At 41.4% G+C, this 18,376-nt stretch overlaps 1 protein-coding gene across 1 annotated transcript in view; it reads left to right on the forward strand.

Moving 5' to 3' along the window:
• The first annotated feature begins 4,128 nt into the window (after positions 1–4,128).
• The window catches only part of Necab1 (N-terminal EF-hand calcium binding protein 1), a 164,060-nt gene continuing 149,812 nt past the window's right edge, over positions 4,129–18,376 (forward strand). Inside the window, exons 1-2 of the mRNA XM_005381766.2 lie at positions 4,129–4,328; positions 11,652–11,676. Of these exons, the coding sequence (XP_005381823.1) occupies positions 4,230–4,328; positions 11,652–11,676 (124 nt within the window). The 5' untranslated portion in view covers positions 4,129–4,229. The remainder of the gene's footprint in view (positions 4,329–11,651; positions 11,677–18,376) is intronic.

An 18,376-nucleotide genomic window follows, 5' to 3' on the forward strand; every position in this document is an offset into this window, starting at 1 on the left:
CATTTGCTCTTAATACTTTATCTGTGATTCTACAGATCAGAAGGTTTGCCCATGAGAAAGAAGGTGGGGCATATTAACTGTAGCAGGTGAAAGTGTTATGGAGGATACTGGGTGGAGACCTCTAAGTAAGCCAATAAACTATAGCATAACTGAAAAGTTTCATCCTCAGGATAAAATAACTATAGGAAAATGGCCTTTATTAGTTAATAACTTTGGCCCATTGGACTTTCCACTCCTGAGTCCTAATATTGCCATCTACAGTTACATTGCAATGGCAAACAGAAACACCAAAATGGCAACCAGGATTTGGAGGCAGATTATTTACTTTGATACGCATTGATTGGGGTCATTCCCCAAATATCAGGCCCTGATCTCTGGAGGTCTAGAGCTTATATGGGATAAGCAAGAAGCAAGTACAGAGGCAGAATGGCTTGTCAATTGGGAACTGGTTCTTACAATGCACATCATAGTGACCAGCTGTGCATCATATTGACCAGCTGTTTCTATGGGACAGAAGCAACTGGAACTGCAACAGGAACTATCAGCTGGGCAACTAAGTATACTGGCTGTGGCAGGGGAGCATTTTCTGCTACAGCATAAATGGTCACGCAGAACAGGCATTACTTGGGTAGAAGTCCTCTCTTCTGTCTTCCTGTGGCACTCACTAAAACCCTCTGGTGTTACTCTTGTCTTACTACATCAGAATTATGTATTAAAATCATATCTTTTGAGGTTATGTGTGTTCTGCCAAGGGAAGGATCAGACTTCATCATTCCCCAGTGATGTCTGGCAGTTGCCTGAAACGAAGCAGACACTCAACAAATGTTTAGAGAAAATTAATTTTTTAACCAGTTTTTTTTCTGTGACTCAACACATGGCCCACTTCAGCAGGAAAAAATTAGACTGAATGTTTTAGTAAGAGTCCAAGTGTCAACAACCAATCAAGTAAAGTAAAACAGAAAGTAGTGTTCTGGAAAGTTGCTAGCTTTCTCAGGAAGACTATAGAAAGAACTGCTTAGAGGACAGGGCTACTGAAATCAAAGTTCCTTTATCAAATTGGACAAGTTGTCTGCCATGCTCCGCTGGCACTGTGGCCTTTGGACAGTCCCTTGTGTGTGCCCATTACCATTAATAAACTTCCCTTCCTGTCCTCTGATGCAGATTCAAAGTCTCAAGTGAAGTTTTACACTGGCTGAGCCTAAATTTCAGTCTGAACTGTAGCTGCTGGGGGACTGGGACAGGGGTCATATTCTTACTCAGGGAGGTGGGTCCTGCCCTCAGTCATGACATACCATGGGGACAGAGCCCCAGCGAGAAAGCGGGTTTGGATCCTAGGTTGTCAAAGCAACAGAAATGTCTATTAACCTGGCTGAAAGGGTTCTGAGTCATTGCTCGAAAGGATAGCACTCCTAAGAATTTAAAGCATAAGTAAAATAGACTCCTAGCTAGCTGTCTGAAATGCTTTAGATAATAGTTTCTCCATGAGGCAGAGATGGATTGAAGTACAATGCATTCCCACATAGCCATCATCACCCGAAATGCTTTCATGTCAAAGTCTTACCGTAGAAAACCTGAGAGCTGGGATCTAGAATTACATTTTTTTTCTCTTTTTCAGGGTGTTGCTAGAGTGAAGTTGGTAAGAAGATACATTTATTCCCTCAATTCTGCTGTCTCCTCTTTGAAACTGATACTATGCACTGCAATACAGCATCTGTGTTTCAGAAAAAACGATGTGTGAAAACTGTTTTCAAAAATTCGTGCTATCCAGATAAAAAGAAAACCAAAAATATGTTTGGTTACCACTTTGTAGAGCCTACTGAATGTGTCTGTGAGTGGAAATCTAATTGTCATCCCTTTCTAGTGAAGTCTTCCATGAACATGACATTTCCATTATAAAGGGAAGTCAGTGCATCATGGAGTCCATGCAGAAACCATAAAAATAAATAATGACCAGTTGATTGTTTAATGATTTACATTTCTTCTTGACAGAAGTAAGCAAAGGAAGTAAGCAAAGCCACAGGTACAGAAAATGCCCTGCATTGTCAGTAAAGAGAAAAGGAATGTTTTCATGGAACTGTTACAAATAGCTCCCTTGTTTTGAATGATAACTAATGATTATCCTCCTGTTCTTCATTTACAATCAGAGAAGTTTTCATCACTTGTTCTTGTTACCATGGGATTAGTATAAAAACATTAGGATTCACAGTGCTGTGTTAAAGAGCCGAGGAAACCACACAGCTTCGAAGGGTCAGACTTAGGCTGCACTTGTTGCCAAAAAACTCTATTCAATCCTCTGGACGACAGCAGGAACAAATAATGTGTTATTTCTGTAATCTTCATAACTTAAATATGCATGACCAGCATTCCTCATCGCAGCCATTTAAATGACGAGTATTCATTTGATGATTTGGCGAGTTTTTTCTTCATAATGATTTTTAATTTTCTTTTGATGAGCAATTGTCAAAGGAAAGGGTCTATGCTAGCTGTCCAGATAAGGAAATTTGCAATTAATAAGGTAAAAGCACACAAACGTGTCAGATTAATATTGCTTAAAGCACAGCTCCAATCAATAGCTCCCCTGATTAAGTCTAATGTCTCTAAGTCTCTACTAATTAAATCCAGAATTTTATCATTGAAATTCACAAGTCTTCATTCTACAGCCTCTATCTCCTGATATCTTGTTCTACTTTTCTCCCTCTAGTATATCTGTAGTATAATCACAGTGATTCTTAATCCTGCATATCACAATCACCTGGGAAGCTTTAAAAACAAATCCCCAGACATACTATCCCCAGACGTACTAGTTAAATCAATTTGTCATTATGTTTTTGTTTTAATTTTGTGAGTTTTAAAAACGTTTTGTTTTGGTTACTATTACTACAAGTCAAACCCCAAGATTTAGTTTTGTAAAACAAGGAACTATTATGCTTTCAAGTTCTGTGGGTCAAAATTTTAACGGCACAGCCTGATGGTCTTGGGATATCTGTGGTGTCCAAGGTCTTAGTTGAGACAACACGAATGGTTACGGATATCTCAAACACTGGGCGGCTGGAATCGCCTGGAGGCTTCTGTAGGACATTTCACTAGACTGGGTGAACAAAGGCCCTGTTCACCTAGACCTACCTGTCAGCTAGGTGCTTATGTCTGCCTCTCCATTCAGTTGGGCTTGCTCAAAATGAGGTGGCTCAAGGAGTCCGATGTCCTGTGAAGGATGCCCAGGATTCCAGAAGTAACTATTCCACAGAAAAGGTGGAATTGTAAGGCCTCTCATGCACTTGGCAGGTAGAATCTTTCAGATTTGGAGCGGGGCACTTCTTCATAGGAACTTGCCACATTTAAAAGCTGTACACACACACACACACACACACACACACACACACACACCAGAGGATTTCAGTGTACAGCCAGAGTTGAGAGCTTTGGATTTGCTTTTGCAAGCAGTAGACCACACAGCAGGGCTGGAGGGTGCGTGAAATGGAGACACCCAAAGTGCAAAATCTAAGAAGGTCGCCACTCTCAGAGTTATGCAAGGGCAGGGTAGAGGACGAGAAGCAGCATCTCTTTACCTTTTGTAACCTACACCTGATAGCATTATCACACCTAACTTTATGGTAAAGACCTCCATTGTGACCATTTTACTGATTAGGAAACCTGAGACTTAAATTCTGAGCAACGTGCTAGCTGGCAAAATAACACAGTCTAAGGCAGGTTTGGAACTCAGGTCTCAATGGCTATGAGGAAGGAGCGCTTCTGCCTTGGTGATATCCACGAATCCTCCTGTTTTTGGAGGGTGAGGCAGAGAGCCCAGCTGGGGCCAAAAGCAAAACAGGTAGAATCGGTGTTCAGGTGTTCCTTCGTGCGGCGAGCCTGGGGACCGTCTACTTCGCCCTTCTGTCCGTCTCCCCTCTCCGCTGGGAGGAGCGCCGCCTCCTCTCAGGCAGGTGAGACGTCGCTGGATGGGCAGCGTGCCCAGGGCCCTCTCGCGGGTGGCGGCGCCCGGGCGCAGAGCCGGTCCCCCGCCGAGGGCGCCCGCTTGTTGCTAAGTGCAGGGACGAGCGATCCCGCGCGCCCGCCGCGGAAGGGGGCGGCACAGGGGGCGGGAGCGCGCGGCGCGGGGACGGGCGGCGCGGGAGCGAGCCTCGCCCTCGCGGATCCCCAGCCCGCGGCGGCGCCGGGTCCCGCCGGCGCTCCTCCCCGCCCGGTCCGCCCGCGCCGTCCTGCTGCCCAGGATGGAGGCGTCCCGGGAGACGTCGCCGTCCTCCACCAACTCCTCGGAAGAGCTCAGCTCCGCGCTGCCGCTGTCCAAGGGCATGTCCATCTTCCTGGACGTAAGTGCGAGGGCAGGGGCCGGCGCCTCCAGCCTCGCCCCTCTTCCCCGGAGGCGCCGACTCGGCGCTGCCAGCCGCGTCAGCCCCAGACGCGGACGAGCGCTCCCCGGCCCCACCCCGACAGCCCCCGGCGAAAGCAAGGGCGCGGACTCCCGCTCAACTTGCACAAGGGCTGTCCCGGACCTGCGGCTCGGGTTTAAGAGCGCTAACGACATCGCCAAAGTTAGATTTCCAGCAGCGCGGGGCGTCCCACGGGGGTGGCACGGTAGAGGCGCGGGGCCCCAGCTCACCCCTGCTGCGTCCCTGTGCCCGCGGGCCGCCTCGCTGCTCTCCGGGGCAGGAGCGAAGCCTTGGAGATCGCCCGGCCCACGACCTCCCCGGGCTCTGGGGAAATAGTTACTTTGAACACTTTGGTTTTTGCTGTTACAGCGGTGGCCAAGATCTCTCTTATGATCAATCTTTTTCCCGCTGCTACTTCTGGTTTTCTTTTTCCCCTTTCCTCCCGTTATTCTCCTTCCCCGAGCCTGTCCAAGTTGTAATGACTGTTATCGCCTTCAGTTCTAGCTTTAGACTGTTTCCTCACCCCACCCTTTTTGGTCCTGGCGTTTGCTTCGCAATTGACTTCCTTCCTTTAAATCTCTGCTACCATCACGCTTTCTTTCCCCTCTGTGCTATTTCTCTGCCTTCGTGCTGTGGCTTCTATCTTTGTAACAGTTTTAGTTCTTCTTGATTTCGCAATTTCACTGCACTTTCCCTTCCTGCTGTTACTGTTCCCTGTATTTCTTACCCTGCTCCCCAGTTCTTTTCACCGCCTGGTTGGGATCCGTGGTTTTTCCTCTTTCTCAGTTGCCTGCCTGGGGTCCAGCTCTCTGAGCTCTTGTTGTCTCATCCATGCTGTTCCCCCAGGTACGGTGTCTGACTCAGTAGGGACCCGTCTAGCTGCCACTTGTTTAGCGTGACAGAAAATGGGCAAAGGGCATCTGGGAATGCTGGGCGCTTTCTCTTACCCTTTTGAGCTATCATTTCTTATTAAAATCCAAGTGAGTTGGAGGTGGGCTGGAGGCCAAATACATTTATTTGTGGAAAGATGAAAATGTGCAGAAATCAAATTGCTAGCATCATAAAGGAGGCAAAAACGATGAGGATAATGGGAGGAGGGGCAAGGCACCACCCTGGTTGTTTTGAACGGAGTCCCTAGAATTTTTTTCATCAGTAGGGAAACGCCTATTAATAATGAAAAGTGACTGAATGCATGTGAGGGAGAGAAGGTTCAGTCAGGTGCCCCGCAGCCTTGTCCTCTTCCCTCCGTGCTGTTCCACCTTCCATCTGGGCATCCAGCATGCTGGCCAGCCATCTTCTTCCCACCAAAACCTAAGCTCTGAGTCTCTATGCATCCGATGCTTAGGCACCTCTTCTTTTTGAGGACTTGTCTCTGCTTGATTTGAAGTAATCAGATGATGTTATTGGTCCTAATGGTTTAACTGGCTGGTGTATTCCTTATGTCCATAAAGCCCTTGAAGACGAGATCTGAGGTACAAGGGAGCAGGGAGAGGCACAAGGCACAGCTGGCAAGGAAACCCTCAGCCAGGGCACTTAGAAGCCACGCGACCAGGAGGCTGACAACTAAGGTGCCAAAAAGGCGATTCTCCAGCAAGTAGGGCCTCTGGTCAGCTCTGCCCTGATCTGTGCTCTGCCCCCCAAGGGTATCAAGTGCTTCCTTGAGATTTGGTTTTTAAGCAGCTAACACATTTTGGTGATACCATGGAGGTGGCTTATCACTATGAAAATGGAAAGTCAATCCTTAGCACCTGTACCAGCCTTGGCTCAAGTGTTCAGCTGTGATTTTCAGAGGAAAAGAAAATTTAATTTATTATTATATATACAGGATTGTTTTCAATTTCTGTAAACAAGCAGTATCAGGTCCCTGTCCTGAAGGAATTTTTCATCTCTGAATCCTTGCCTTCTTAGGTCTGTTTCTAGAATTTAAAAATAAAAATAGAAAACTGATTCTGTATGAAAGGTGTTGACATGGTTGTTTGTCAGAAAAATGCTAGAGTCTACCAAAAAAACTGCTGTTGGATTTTGTCTCAAATAGAAAAGGTTTTGTTTGCACATTTTTCGAGTTATTTTGTGAAAGATCTAACACTCTCATGAAACATATGACATGAAAAAGGATTTTTATTTACGGAGTTTTGAATTATTCATTTCCACACCATGTTGCTTTTAGCAAAATAAAATGTGAAATATAAATATAGCATTTTATTTGATCAGGCTTTAATATATTCTAGTAACACTAAGAAAGATTGCTTTTTCACTTCTATTCAGATTGTAATAAATAAATGATACTACCTCTTCACACTGGAATAGAAATAAAACCTTTGGGGGCTTCTGTAGTACACAGATAATTTCCAAATTCAAGGAAAACTGATTTCCAGTGTTTATATTTCAATATCACTACAATAATCAATCTTCTAAGAAATAATTTAAACTACTGTTGAGAATATGACTAGATGTGTCCAGCTGTTAAGAAACCAGAGAGAGATAATTAACAAGAAAATCAGAAAGAGATTTAGCACAATTATTGACATTTTCTTTATTCTCTTTCTCTCTAAATCAGCAATAACAGTTCAGATAAGTCAGATACAACCCCAGGTGGCTGTATGAAAAAAAAAGAGCTCATAGTTTAGGAAACTGTGTGTGTGTGTATCTGTGTGTGTGTGAATGTGCGCATGTGCACACACTATGTAAATTTGAGGCAGTATGGTTATGCTAGTGTTCCATGTTGAATGCATAAATAGCAGTAGCTAAATCCACAAAGTGATATAGGAACCGTTTCTTTGTAAGTCTAATTTACATTATTTTATTTATAAAATGATAGAATTAAGTACCAGTTTACCACATATACTGTTGAATACCTACTGGGCTGCAGCTCCCTTGACTTTTAATTGGGAGGAAAGTGGCCTTTCCCCACATCAGTGGCTAGGTGGTGGTGAAGTTCAAAGGGTGCAAAGGAGAGAGGTGTCTTCCCTTCCTTCCCCTACCCAGTGTGCACAGCCATGTACACCCTGAGCTCAATAGTCTTGTCTTAGTTACTTTTCTCTCACTGCTGAGACATACCCGGCAACCAAGTTAAAACAGGAAAGGTTTATTTAGCTCACAGTTTATAGAGGTTTCAGTCCATAATCCACTGGCTCTCAGGCAGGGTGGCATGGCAGAGGAGCAACAGTTCATGGTGGCCAAGGATAGCAAGAGCAACAATGTCAGTAGAGAGACAGAGAGAGAGCAACAAGACTTTTTCTGTCCCTTATATTGTATGCAGGCTGCTCACCCTAGGGTGGGTGTAGCACTCACACCCTTAATCCCAGCATTGGACTATAAATCAACCACAAACCCTAGACTCAACCACGTAGGAAAAACCTGCCCCCCATGACTAAATGAGGGGGACATCTAGACACAAACTATAACAAGCCTGTTGGTTAAGAACTTGGTAAAAATAAGTACTAGTTTCTCCTCAGAAGGACACTTAATTCTGAAGCCCTCCAGGTATTCATGGGAATGAGAAGTGAGCACAGCAGACGGTCAGAGCGTTGCTCCATGACCAAATTCTGTTACAGCCACACATCTGTCTCACCTGGTCACAATACACAGTTCATTATTTGAATGAGGTTGTTCAGTTGGGAGAATGAAGGTGACATCTGTACTGTCTGCCCTAAACTGTAAGAAAAATTTGAGTGAACAATGATGACATTTACCTTGTTTCTAAACTGGTCCTACCTTAGACAAAAATTGAGAAAAAGGAAGTATATGTGCTAATTACCTTTTCTCCATCCACCTATCCGTCCATCCATCCTCTGGTGTCTACTTCTCTGCATCCTACTCAGGGCCACAAGAGGCTCAGAACCCAAACTACTTCCTGGCTGTCCAAACCTACACATGACTCACACCCTAGATCTTCCCTTCTGGGTGGCACTTCGTGTTTGGCGTGACTCCCCACTTTCTGTCCTACATCCCAAGACCGAGTGCACCATGTGACTCTTTAGTCCATGTCATTTGAATTTTAACCTGCTATGTAGCACGAGGCACTTAGCAAATATTAGTTCAATGAATGGCAATTATGTCCATTTTCTGCTTTCAAGACATCATTTTGACATCTGCCTTTAGTGACAGAAAGTGAGGAATGAGGAATTTCAGTCAAAGCCATCAAATAATATCTTCTCAGACAAAAGAATTTGCTTGCCAATCCTTGAATTGTAGCAAACCCATAATATTGCTTTTTAAAACTTTAAACCTGGCTGTGATATCTAAATGTATTTACAATGTCTCTAGCAAAAGCGACAATAAGATCAGCTGACACAGATGACTGTACTAATACAGCATAATAAACTCAGTTCTCGTCAGCAGTATTTTTTATTAGTTCATGGACTCAGAGGCAAAATTTGCAGCAGAGATAGTTCTTTTCGTATTTGATTACAAGAATCATTTTAACAACACAAGCTGTTGTCTTAATTTCATCTTTAAGAGACTGAATGCTACTTATGATTGTTCTTTACAAAATTAAATAATGGAAGTCTTTAGTCTAAGTCTCTGGTGTGTGGTTATTTCTATCGTAGTCACTTAGAACCCACGAGGCCACAATAGAACTTGAAATGGAATCTTAGAGTTTATCACAAGTAAGAGATAGGATGTACTTCATGCCTGCCTGACTCACTGGGGCCCTTCTGGTCTTATGGGAGAGGAAAAAGCTGGCTGTGGTGGAGGGATGGAACCCCACTGGTGGTTACCTCTATGGAGTGGAAAGAACGTGGGTATCATTCTGTTCTGTTCTTACTGTTGAAAGTAGTCCTCTTGCGATAATTAAATCAATGTAGTAAAAAGAAAGGATTAACTTCTTAGGCACATTGGTCAGAGTTATACCTCTCTATTCCTGAGGAAGCTTCTTGGGTGAAAATGTTAGTAATATGATTAGTATTTTACAACATTGTAATGATGACAGATTGCGCTGTACCTCATTTCTGTGCAGCTTACTGAATGAAAGGAGAATAATGTTCCTATGACAGAAACCAGTGAAACCCACAACTTAGGAATAAAAGCTAGTGCTCATGTTTTCAGCTGGCCACCAAGAAGTTCTGACATAAATATAAGAATAGTTGTGATTATGTACCTGTAACTGCAGGTTACTCAGGGAGAAATGATCCTCAAGGGCCCTTTGCATGTGATTACAGTTTGTCACTACAGGACTACAGTAGAGGGAAATTTTCTTTTGTGCAGTATATAACATGTCTATGCATTATATTGTCCAAATGGTTATCTGTCTATTTATCTGTCTGTCTACCTATCTATCTAATCTATCATCTGTCTATCTATTATCTATTATCTAACGTCTGTCTATTATCTAACATATATCTATATCTATATCTATCTATCTATCTATCTATCCATCTTTGCTACCCCCTGTTAGGGTTAACCCAAACTGCCTTAAGACTTAGAAATAGAATCATTTATTGGCTTCTGTAATGAAAATAAAATATTGTCTCATCAGGGACTTGACCAGATGCTCAGAGAAGGCCATTACTGTCAAGTTCCTCTGATTTCTGAACTCTGCTTTCCTGTGTGTTGGATTTTCCAGTTAGATATTGTGTTAATTTCCAAGGGCTGCTATACCGGCCACAATAGAGTGACTTGTAACTTATGGTCTTAGCGTTCTGCAGGCCAGAGAATGAAGTGAAGGTGTTGGTAGGATGGTCCATATGAAGGTTCCAGAGGTGAAGCTTTCTTTGCTTTTCGCACCTTCTGATTACAGCCTTGAGCTCCTAGTGTTCCTTGGTCTGTGGCTGCCCCATTCCAGTGTCTGCCTCTGCCACTACATGGCTCTTCCCTCTATCTCTTTGTCTCTGAACCTCTGTCTCCTTGTAAACACGCCATTCATTGATCTAAGTGCCCACTCCAATGCAGTAATACCTTATTTCAATTTGATTACGACAAGGGCCCTGTTTCCAAATCTGGTCACATTCACAGATACTGAGGGTTAAAATTTCAGCATTCATGTTTTGGAGATGCAATTCAGCCCACAATATACGTGAGAACAAAATGGCTGAAGCGGCTCCTTGACTGCATCTTTCCAGGCTGAAAGCCAGCAGAAAGGAAAGTCTGTCTCATAGTTATTCAAGGAGAACCATGGGCTATCACCCACTGCCCATGAGGTGCTCATGACTTGACAGTCACTCTGATCAGAGGGATATGGTACCTTTTTTGCCAGGCCTAAGTGCTCTGCCCAACCCTGTAATATGTGGGCCAAGAAAGAAGCAAAGATTAACTTTCCAGGAGAAAATTGGAACTCATTACCAAAGAGTAGTGGAAGCTAGATGGCCAAGCAGCTCCTATACATTAAAAACAACTTAAAATGGGTCCAAGATAATATAATTAATACATCTAAGCAAGATATAATATCAACATGTGGACGCCTATTTACCCCTGATTTGTTATGTTTGTTTGTTCTTATTTGTTTCCAGTTTTACTCAGATATGGTTGGCTTCTATGAAACTGTACATATTTGTAAATATGATGAGTTTTAACATATGTAAAACCGTTGCCATAGTCAAGATAGTAGGTACCTTCATCACCTTCCCAAGTTTTCACATGCCGTTTTATAATGCATCTCTCCCTGCCCTCCCCATTCTTAGGTAACCCTTAATTGGCTTTCTGTCAATGAATTCTGCCTCTACATTAATTTGCATTTTTAATAATTTTAGATAAATAAACTTCTACAGTAGGATTCTTAAAATTTATTTTTATCAGGCCTTTTTTTTTCTTTTTCTTTATTTTTTGACTGTTTAAGTTGGTTATATAGATTGGTGGGTTTCATTTTGGCAGATAATGTATATGCACAAAACATACTTCAATCATTTTTACACACTCCCCTCCACCCCTGTTACCCCGCTGTCCTGTTTGACATGTTTGGTGGATTTCCATGTGTGCAATATGTTTTGTTCATGTCCACCCCCATTACAGTAGATATTATTTTGTAACAAGGTTTTCTACTCAGACCAATTACTTTGAGCTTCATCCAAGTTGTATCAATGGCTGTCTCTTGTTCACTATTAATCAACTGGATGTATATGCCACACTTCATTTATCAATTCACCTGTTACCAGACATTTTGATTGTTTTCAGGTTTGGGCTATTATAAATAAAAAGTTCAGTTGGGAAACATTTACTTAAAATTGGAATTTCTTTTGTTTAATAATAGATGAATTATGCATAAACCTGATGTTCATGTAATACTACCAAAAAATGTGATAAGATTTTTTCTTTTCTTCTTTCCAGATACTGAGGAGAGCCGACAAAAATGGTAAGATGAGACTACAGTTTCTGCTTATTAATTTCAACTTTCAGACCTCCTTATAAAGAATAATAAAGAAAATGCCCTAAAAGCGACCTATAAATGTCAATTTCCTGAACTAATCACCATTTCAGGCAAGTGTATAGCTCTTGATATTCATGAGAAGGTGACAAAGAAATTTACTCCACTTGACTGGAAGATGGAATATAAATTATGCCCTTGAAGTGAGGGACCCTATTGTACTGGCTTTTCTCCTAAATACTTCCAGAAATAATTTTACAGCAGTACCAGCAATACCATGAATGTATTGAGTGTCTTTTGTGTGCCAGGCATTGAGCTGTGTGTTTTACATACATCCTGTTTCAGGAGTATTAAGATTTAAAGCTGTGCCTTGAACACAGGTATATTTGACACCAAAGTCTGAGATCTCCACTTTTAACGTCATACTGCCCTTTAGAATCCTGCTCTCCTCTAGCACAGTTGCCTGGGAACCATCTGATATCTCCTCTAGCATAGTTGCCTGGGAACCATCTGATATGCACCATGTTTCCTGCTCCCATTTGAAGTATATGCACAGGGGCTGACCCATCTACAGAAGAGGAAGAAATGGCCAGCCAAAAGTAGAAAATTGCTCTGGAAATTTAGTAGCAGCTGTACAAAGTCCAATTTTAAGCTGTAAAGAGCAGTATCTTTTACTCCTTTATTCTACTAGAAATTTTGCTTCGTGGAATACCCAATCAGAGCTACTAAGCTTATTCTAACACGATAGCGTATGTTCTATAGTGGAGATGTATTATTGAGAAGAGTTTCTTTCCCTTTCTTGAAATCCCATTTTTCATCTATGTGGAAGCATTAAAGTTAGAATGGAGAGCTGACAGTTTAAAGACATAAGTTGTTGTATATTTGTTCTTAAGCTGCAGATCAAGAAAAGCTTGACTGGCATTATATATTTATATATCTTTCCGCTCAAGAGAAAATGTATCAGTCCAAGAAGCGATGAAATAGAATCCCAAGTCCTGATAGCATTTAGCTGTGCTTGGCCTTGGGAATACATTTTTCAAATTATGTTCTTGTAATTGACATATTACCAATTCAAAGATGCTTTTAAATTGCTTTGCTTGAAGCATTTGATTACTTTCTAAGGCTTCCTAAGACACAAGTAATGATGTTATCATCATTCTTCTGATCATTCTGCATTTCGCTTGTTATCCAGTCCCAGTGATACCTGAAGGACAACAGAATAACCCATCAGCCTTTGTGTATTTATTTCAGCGGCTGTCTATGGCTGAGAAGTGCCTTATCTCCACCCAAGCTATGCTTCTCTCAGGCTATTTGCTTTATTTCCTTGGTCCCTAGGGCTCTAATTAAAGACCATCATTACACTTGCATCTATTACTTTTCTTTTTATCACAGTTATACTCCATAGTCATAAAAAGAACCAAAAGTGTCATAATCCATAGTCATGATAAAAAGCACCTGACAAACCAATTAATATCATTTGATGGCTTATGGTAACCCATTATATTAAGCTACAGAGTAGTCATGCTGGCAGCTGTATTTCCCATATTTCTCTCTCTGCCCCTTATCCTGTGATGCCATTTCCCTTCTTGCTCCCTTTCCTAATGCCTAATCGTAACACACTGTGAAAGCTACCTCCCCTTTTGCTCTTATCTCATCAACATACTTACTGTTCTACAGCCCACTGAAGCATGGCATTCCCTGAGCATAAGTATTAGTCATTTTCCGTTGTTGAGACAAAATAGTCAATACTTGAAACTTAAAGGGAGAAAAGTTCATTTGGGCTCAGAGTTTCAGAGGGTTCCATCCATGGTTGACTGACTCCAAGGCAGAAACAGCATGGTGGAGGGGCATGATGGGGGAGAGCTGCTAAACCCGTAATGGCCAGGAAGCAGCAACAGAAGGGAGGAGCCACTGATACACCCTTCCAGGTCACAATATAGTGACCTGCACCACCAATCAGGCCCTACCTCCCAACAGCGCATGAATTCATCAATGGATTACTCTACCAATGAGTAAAGTGCTTTTGTGATCCAATCACCTCCCCCAAAATATTAACCAGAATAATATCTCTCCACCTGCCATGCCTCTTTGATGCTGCCTTGCCTCACCTTCTGCTTGCTGCAACTTTCTACTTCTAGTCCATCTGAGAAATGCACATATTTCTTACATTCCTGCTGAAAAGACCCTTTATTTGCAAAGCCTTCCCTGGGCTGCTTGGCAGGGCCTCACCCTCTCTGAGGTCTCAGTCCTTCCACACATGTTGACGATTGCCCTGGCAGTGGAACACACTGTTGTTTTACTTCTATAAGCCAAAAATGCCTTTCTAGTACAAGAAATTTGTCTTATGAGTAGACACTATGCCCATCCAGTACTAAGTGCTCAATAGATTTTTGTTTAATGAATTTCTAATTGAGGATGTTTGACTGTACTATAGTTCCCTCTTCTATCTGTCCAGTCTTTTCCCTGCCTGTTATGCCACTGTATTCTTCTTCCTCATTTTCAGTGTAAATTGGTGGGAAGGTAGAGTCAGGCAGGGTCTGGGCTTAAATCACAGCTATGGCACCTATTAATTCCATGTACATCTGGGAGCTGTGATGTATAATGAATGAGATAATGCAGGTAGAGTCTCCAGGGCAGTGCCTGAGACATGGTATGAAGCTAATACTGAACACTGAGCTGTTTTTTGCACTGTGAGCCTTTGGCTATCTGAGACTCTTGATAACATTTCAGTTATTTCTACTGCAGTGGAGGTTAGTAGATAAAAAACCATACAGCTGTTTGGTATACATGCAGAATTGAAAATTTTAAAAGAGATTGGGTGATCTACTGTAAATAAAAACATAGCAAAGCAATCATCTTTCTGTACATGTGTTCATTGCATTTTGTATTTGTAAATAAACAGCTGTTACATGTATTTGATCTCTCCTGACAGACCCTTGGGTGATAGAATTCCTTGTGGACAGCATAATTGTTGATGGAATAATGAAGGGAATAAGAGGCAATAAACAGTAGGATGGCTATCCTGCCAGAGGACAGATTTAGCACTTGGACTCTATCTGACATGAAAGAGAAACACTGCTGGATACATGGAGGGAAAACACATGATTAATGATTAGCTATAATAATGGTATCTTTGAGAGATTTTTTTCTGTTTGGTTGTTGTTTTAAAATCACAGGCTAGGATCCTAAACATAAAGATAGACCTGAAAATAGAATTGCTTGGGGAAGATGCTAGTGCTTTGATCTAAAAAGCCTGGAATTAAACCCAAAGATGTGAAATGCCTCAGAAAGCTTACTGACATTAAGATTGAATGGAAATGGCAATGGCACATCAGTGTTCTTTAAATTTAAAAAGATTTTTAAAATTTAGGCATTTTATTTTAAAATAGCCAGTTGGGAAATAAAGATTGTATATATTCAGGGTGTGCAATATGATGACCTGACTTTACAGATAGATAGATAGATAGATAGATAGATAGATAAATAGAGATAAAGATAGTCATTGTGTAGTGGTTATCACAACTAAATTAACACACACATCACCTTCCACTTTGTACATTAGATCCCAGAACTAGTTCATTTTTTTACTAGTTCATTTTCTAAGTGAAAGTTTGTCTCCCACCCTCAGCTCCTGGCAACCTCTCTGCTTCTATGAGTTCCACTTTTCAGATTCTACATGTATGTGAGATCATATATTTATGTTTCTGTACTTGGGCCAAAAGACATTTTTAGCTTTCGTAAAAGGCAAAACCCAAAAACTCACAGTAGTGACAAACACAATCAAATTCCTCATGCTGATGTGCAGTTTCTAAGATGGCTGCCACTCTTAGCAGCAAATAAATAGGCTGTGTGGCTGGCACCTTGATCTTTTTATATTGACTGATCTCTTTAAGAGCCCTGGACAGTTCTCAGGGCAGTAGTCTGATCTAGCAGCCTGTGCATTCTAAGTCTGCTGGGAGAGAGATGTCTGAAGTGAACAGTGGTGAGCAAAATGTCAGCCATGAAGTAAAGTTGGTGAATCTATTTGTAAGAAGGGAATAACCAGCAGTTTGATCTTAAAAACTGAAGGATAAACAACAATAACACACACACACACACACACACACACACACACACACACACACACACACGTTCTTATCCAATGAAGTCCTATTGTTAGGTATTGCTTATTAATTAATCATACTGGCTAAAGTTTATGAAAGACATCTTATTGGCAAGGTCCTACCCTAGTTGCCTTATACACATCATCTTTAGTCATTATGAAAAGTCAACAGATGAAAGCAATAAGAACAGAGGATTTCAGGTCAAAGTGTCCCAGCTCTACCTCTTTCTCTCTTTGTAACATTTAACAAATTATTCAACTTCCCTGTGCCTTAGTTTTCTCATCTGTGAATGGGGGTAATAATACCTATCTAATAAAGTTGCCTTGAAAATTTATTTATTTATTTATTTATTTATTTTTTTGGTTTTTGGTTTTTCTCTGGTACCGGGATACCTTGAAAATTTAATGAGAATTAAGATTATATCTTTAAAACATTTTTCCTGATCTCAAACATAGTAATAATTGTCCAGGGTTTTTAAAACTATTTTTATTATTTTCATTTTTTAAGTAGAACAAAGGAAGATAAAGAGGTTCAATAACTTTCTCTGGGTGATACTGTATGTTAACAGTAGAGCCAGGATTGAGAATCCAGGTTCTGACTTCAAACTGATCATTTCACTTTATTGTGTGTGCACATTTGCATGTGTTTTAATCTATAAATGCATAGATAATTACAGTTATAAGTGAAATGTGTAAAGATCTTGACTATAATGTTCTGGCTCCTGAATGCGTAGTACTTATAGATTTAATAAACTAGTTTCCCTGGGAATCTGAAAGAATTATGACTGAATGACTAATATACCTGCACAAAACAATGTCAGCCATGAAAAATCCTCCCTGAAAAATACCTGATGTGCTATTTGGTTATTCGGAGGTATTTTGAAGACTTCACTGACTTATAATCAATAAATATTGTGTTGATCCTGTGAGATCTGAGAAAAGCCTTTGTAGGTGGTTGCCCAAAGTTTTGTTTACTTTATTCACAATTGAAAATATGATCTTAGGTTGGGCTGAAACAAAAGTTCAGTAAGTGAGAGCGCCTACCCAGAAGGCTGGGCTATCAACCAGCAACCTTCAGAGGGTTTCAGATGCAGAGGATCACAGAGGTTTCTGATCCTGCGCCTTCTACATCTTGGTGAAGAGGCTGCTCTTTGATGTGAACTACTCAGCCAAGCATCAGCCATCACCCCCTGGGATCCCCAGACCTTCTCATCTAGTAATCAGGGTTCCTGGCCCAGAATAAAATAGGAAGATTGAGAAGAGTGCCTTGAAAGTTAGGATCACTGGCACAAGGCTGATTTCTATTTCAGAAATCTTCACTCATTTCTCAAAAATGGGGAAAATGTGCGACATGGAAACCTACGATTTATGACAGATCAGTTGTGCTCTCAGATAGCTTTATACTCTTGTTTACTCTCAAGCATATGCATAATCTTCAGCTATACACCTACCTCCTTGAAAGTCAAAGCCAAGTCTGTTAGGATGGATGCCTTTACAAAGACAAAGAAAGAAATCCCCTGCCTTAACAAAGACCTTGGTGGAAGGAGGTGCTAACCAAGCTCTGCAGTATGGGGGAGGAGCCCGTGAGTGCAAATTCTGACTGTAATGATTTTTTTAACAAAATAAAACAATTTTTCTCTTTCCATAGTATGATTTTTTTTCTAAAATGCGAAGGAATTTCACACTCATAAATGTGTTACTCTTCTTCCAGAAGCAGAAAACTGTGAAAATTCAAATCTTTACATAGCTTCGTTTGTCAGCTGTCACAGAAACAAACGGAAAATTTAGGTTCATATTCCTGAGCCCAAAAAGTGGCAGCTGCGGGCTGTCAGAGGCTCAGAAGTCAGGCCCTGCTCTGAAAATAGATAATGGAGCTGCGAGTATAGCTTTTACCCTGAACTCTGGCTTCAACTTGAAGTGCTTTCTGTAGTGAGATCTATGGGTTGGAGCCCAGCAATGGGCTCTGGAATTTAGGTGCCTCCCTGCTCTAAATACACCGGAGGCATGTAGCAGGGCTGTTCAACTGAGGACTTTGCAGTTGAATGACCTGGGTTCAATTCCCTTTTATGTTTCCTGGATAATTTACTTAAAAGGGGGATAAGAACAATACCTCTTTCCTAGGCTTGTGGAAAAGGGAAAGGAGATAATATACTTGGAAAGAGATTTTGTCTTCAGGAAGCACCAAATCAGTGTTGTCCATTTAAATTTTTCATGCTAACTTTTATTGCTCTTAGTTGGGACAGTCAATCACAATGTTCCACCCACCCTCCTGTGGATGATGAATTGTTCACATGGCTGTACCCACAGTTCTGTCCATGATGACCTTACTGAGACCTCAGGGCTGTCCTGGTGGTTGTCCTGCCTTGGCCTTGGTCACTTAGCTTCCCCTATTGTTTGCAAAGCAATAATCCTAATTTAATTTTTGGTATGTACTTGCAGTTGGTGCTTTATGCTAGAAAATATTGGTTTTATTTTCTGTATTAAAAACTAAGAGGGGCTGGGGATTTAGCTCAGCAGCAAAAGCGCCTGCCTGGCATGCGCAAGGTCGTGAGTTCGGTTCCCGGTACCGGAGAAAAACCAAAAAAA

This window comes from Chinchilla lanigera, unplaced genomic scaffold (genome assembly GCF_000276665.1).
Source record: "Chinchilla lanigera isolate Chin_1 unplaced genomic scaffold, ChiLan1.0 scaffold00016, whole genome shotgun sequence".
NCBI lineage: Eukaryota > Metazoa > Chordata > Mammalia > Rodentia > Chinchillidae > Chinchilla > Chinchilla lanigera.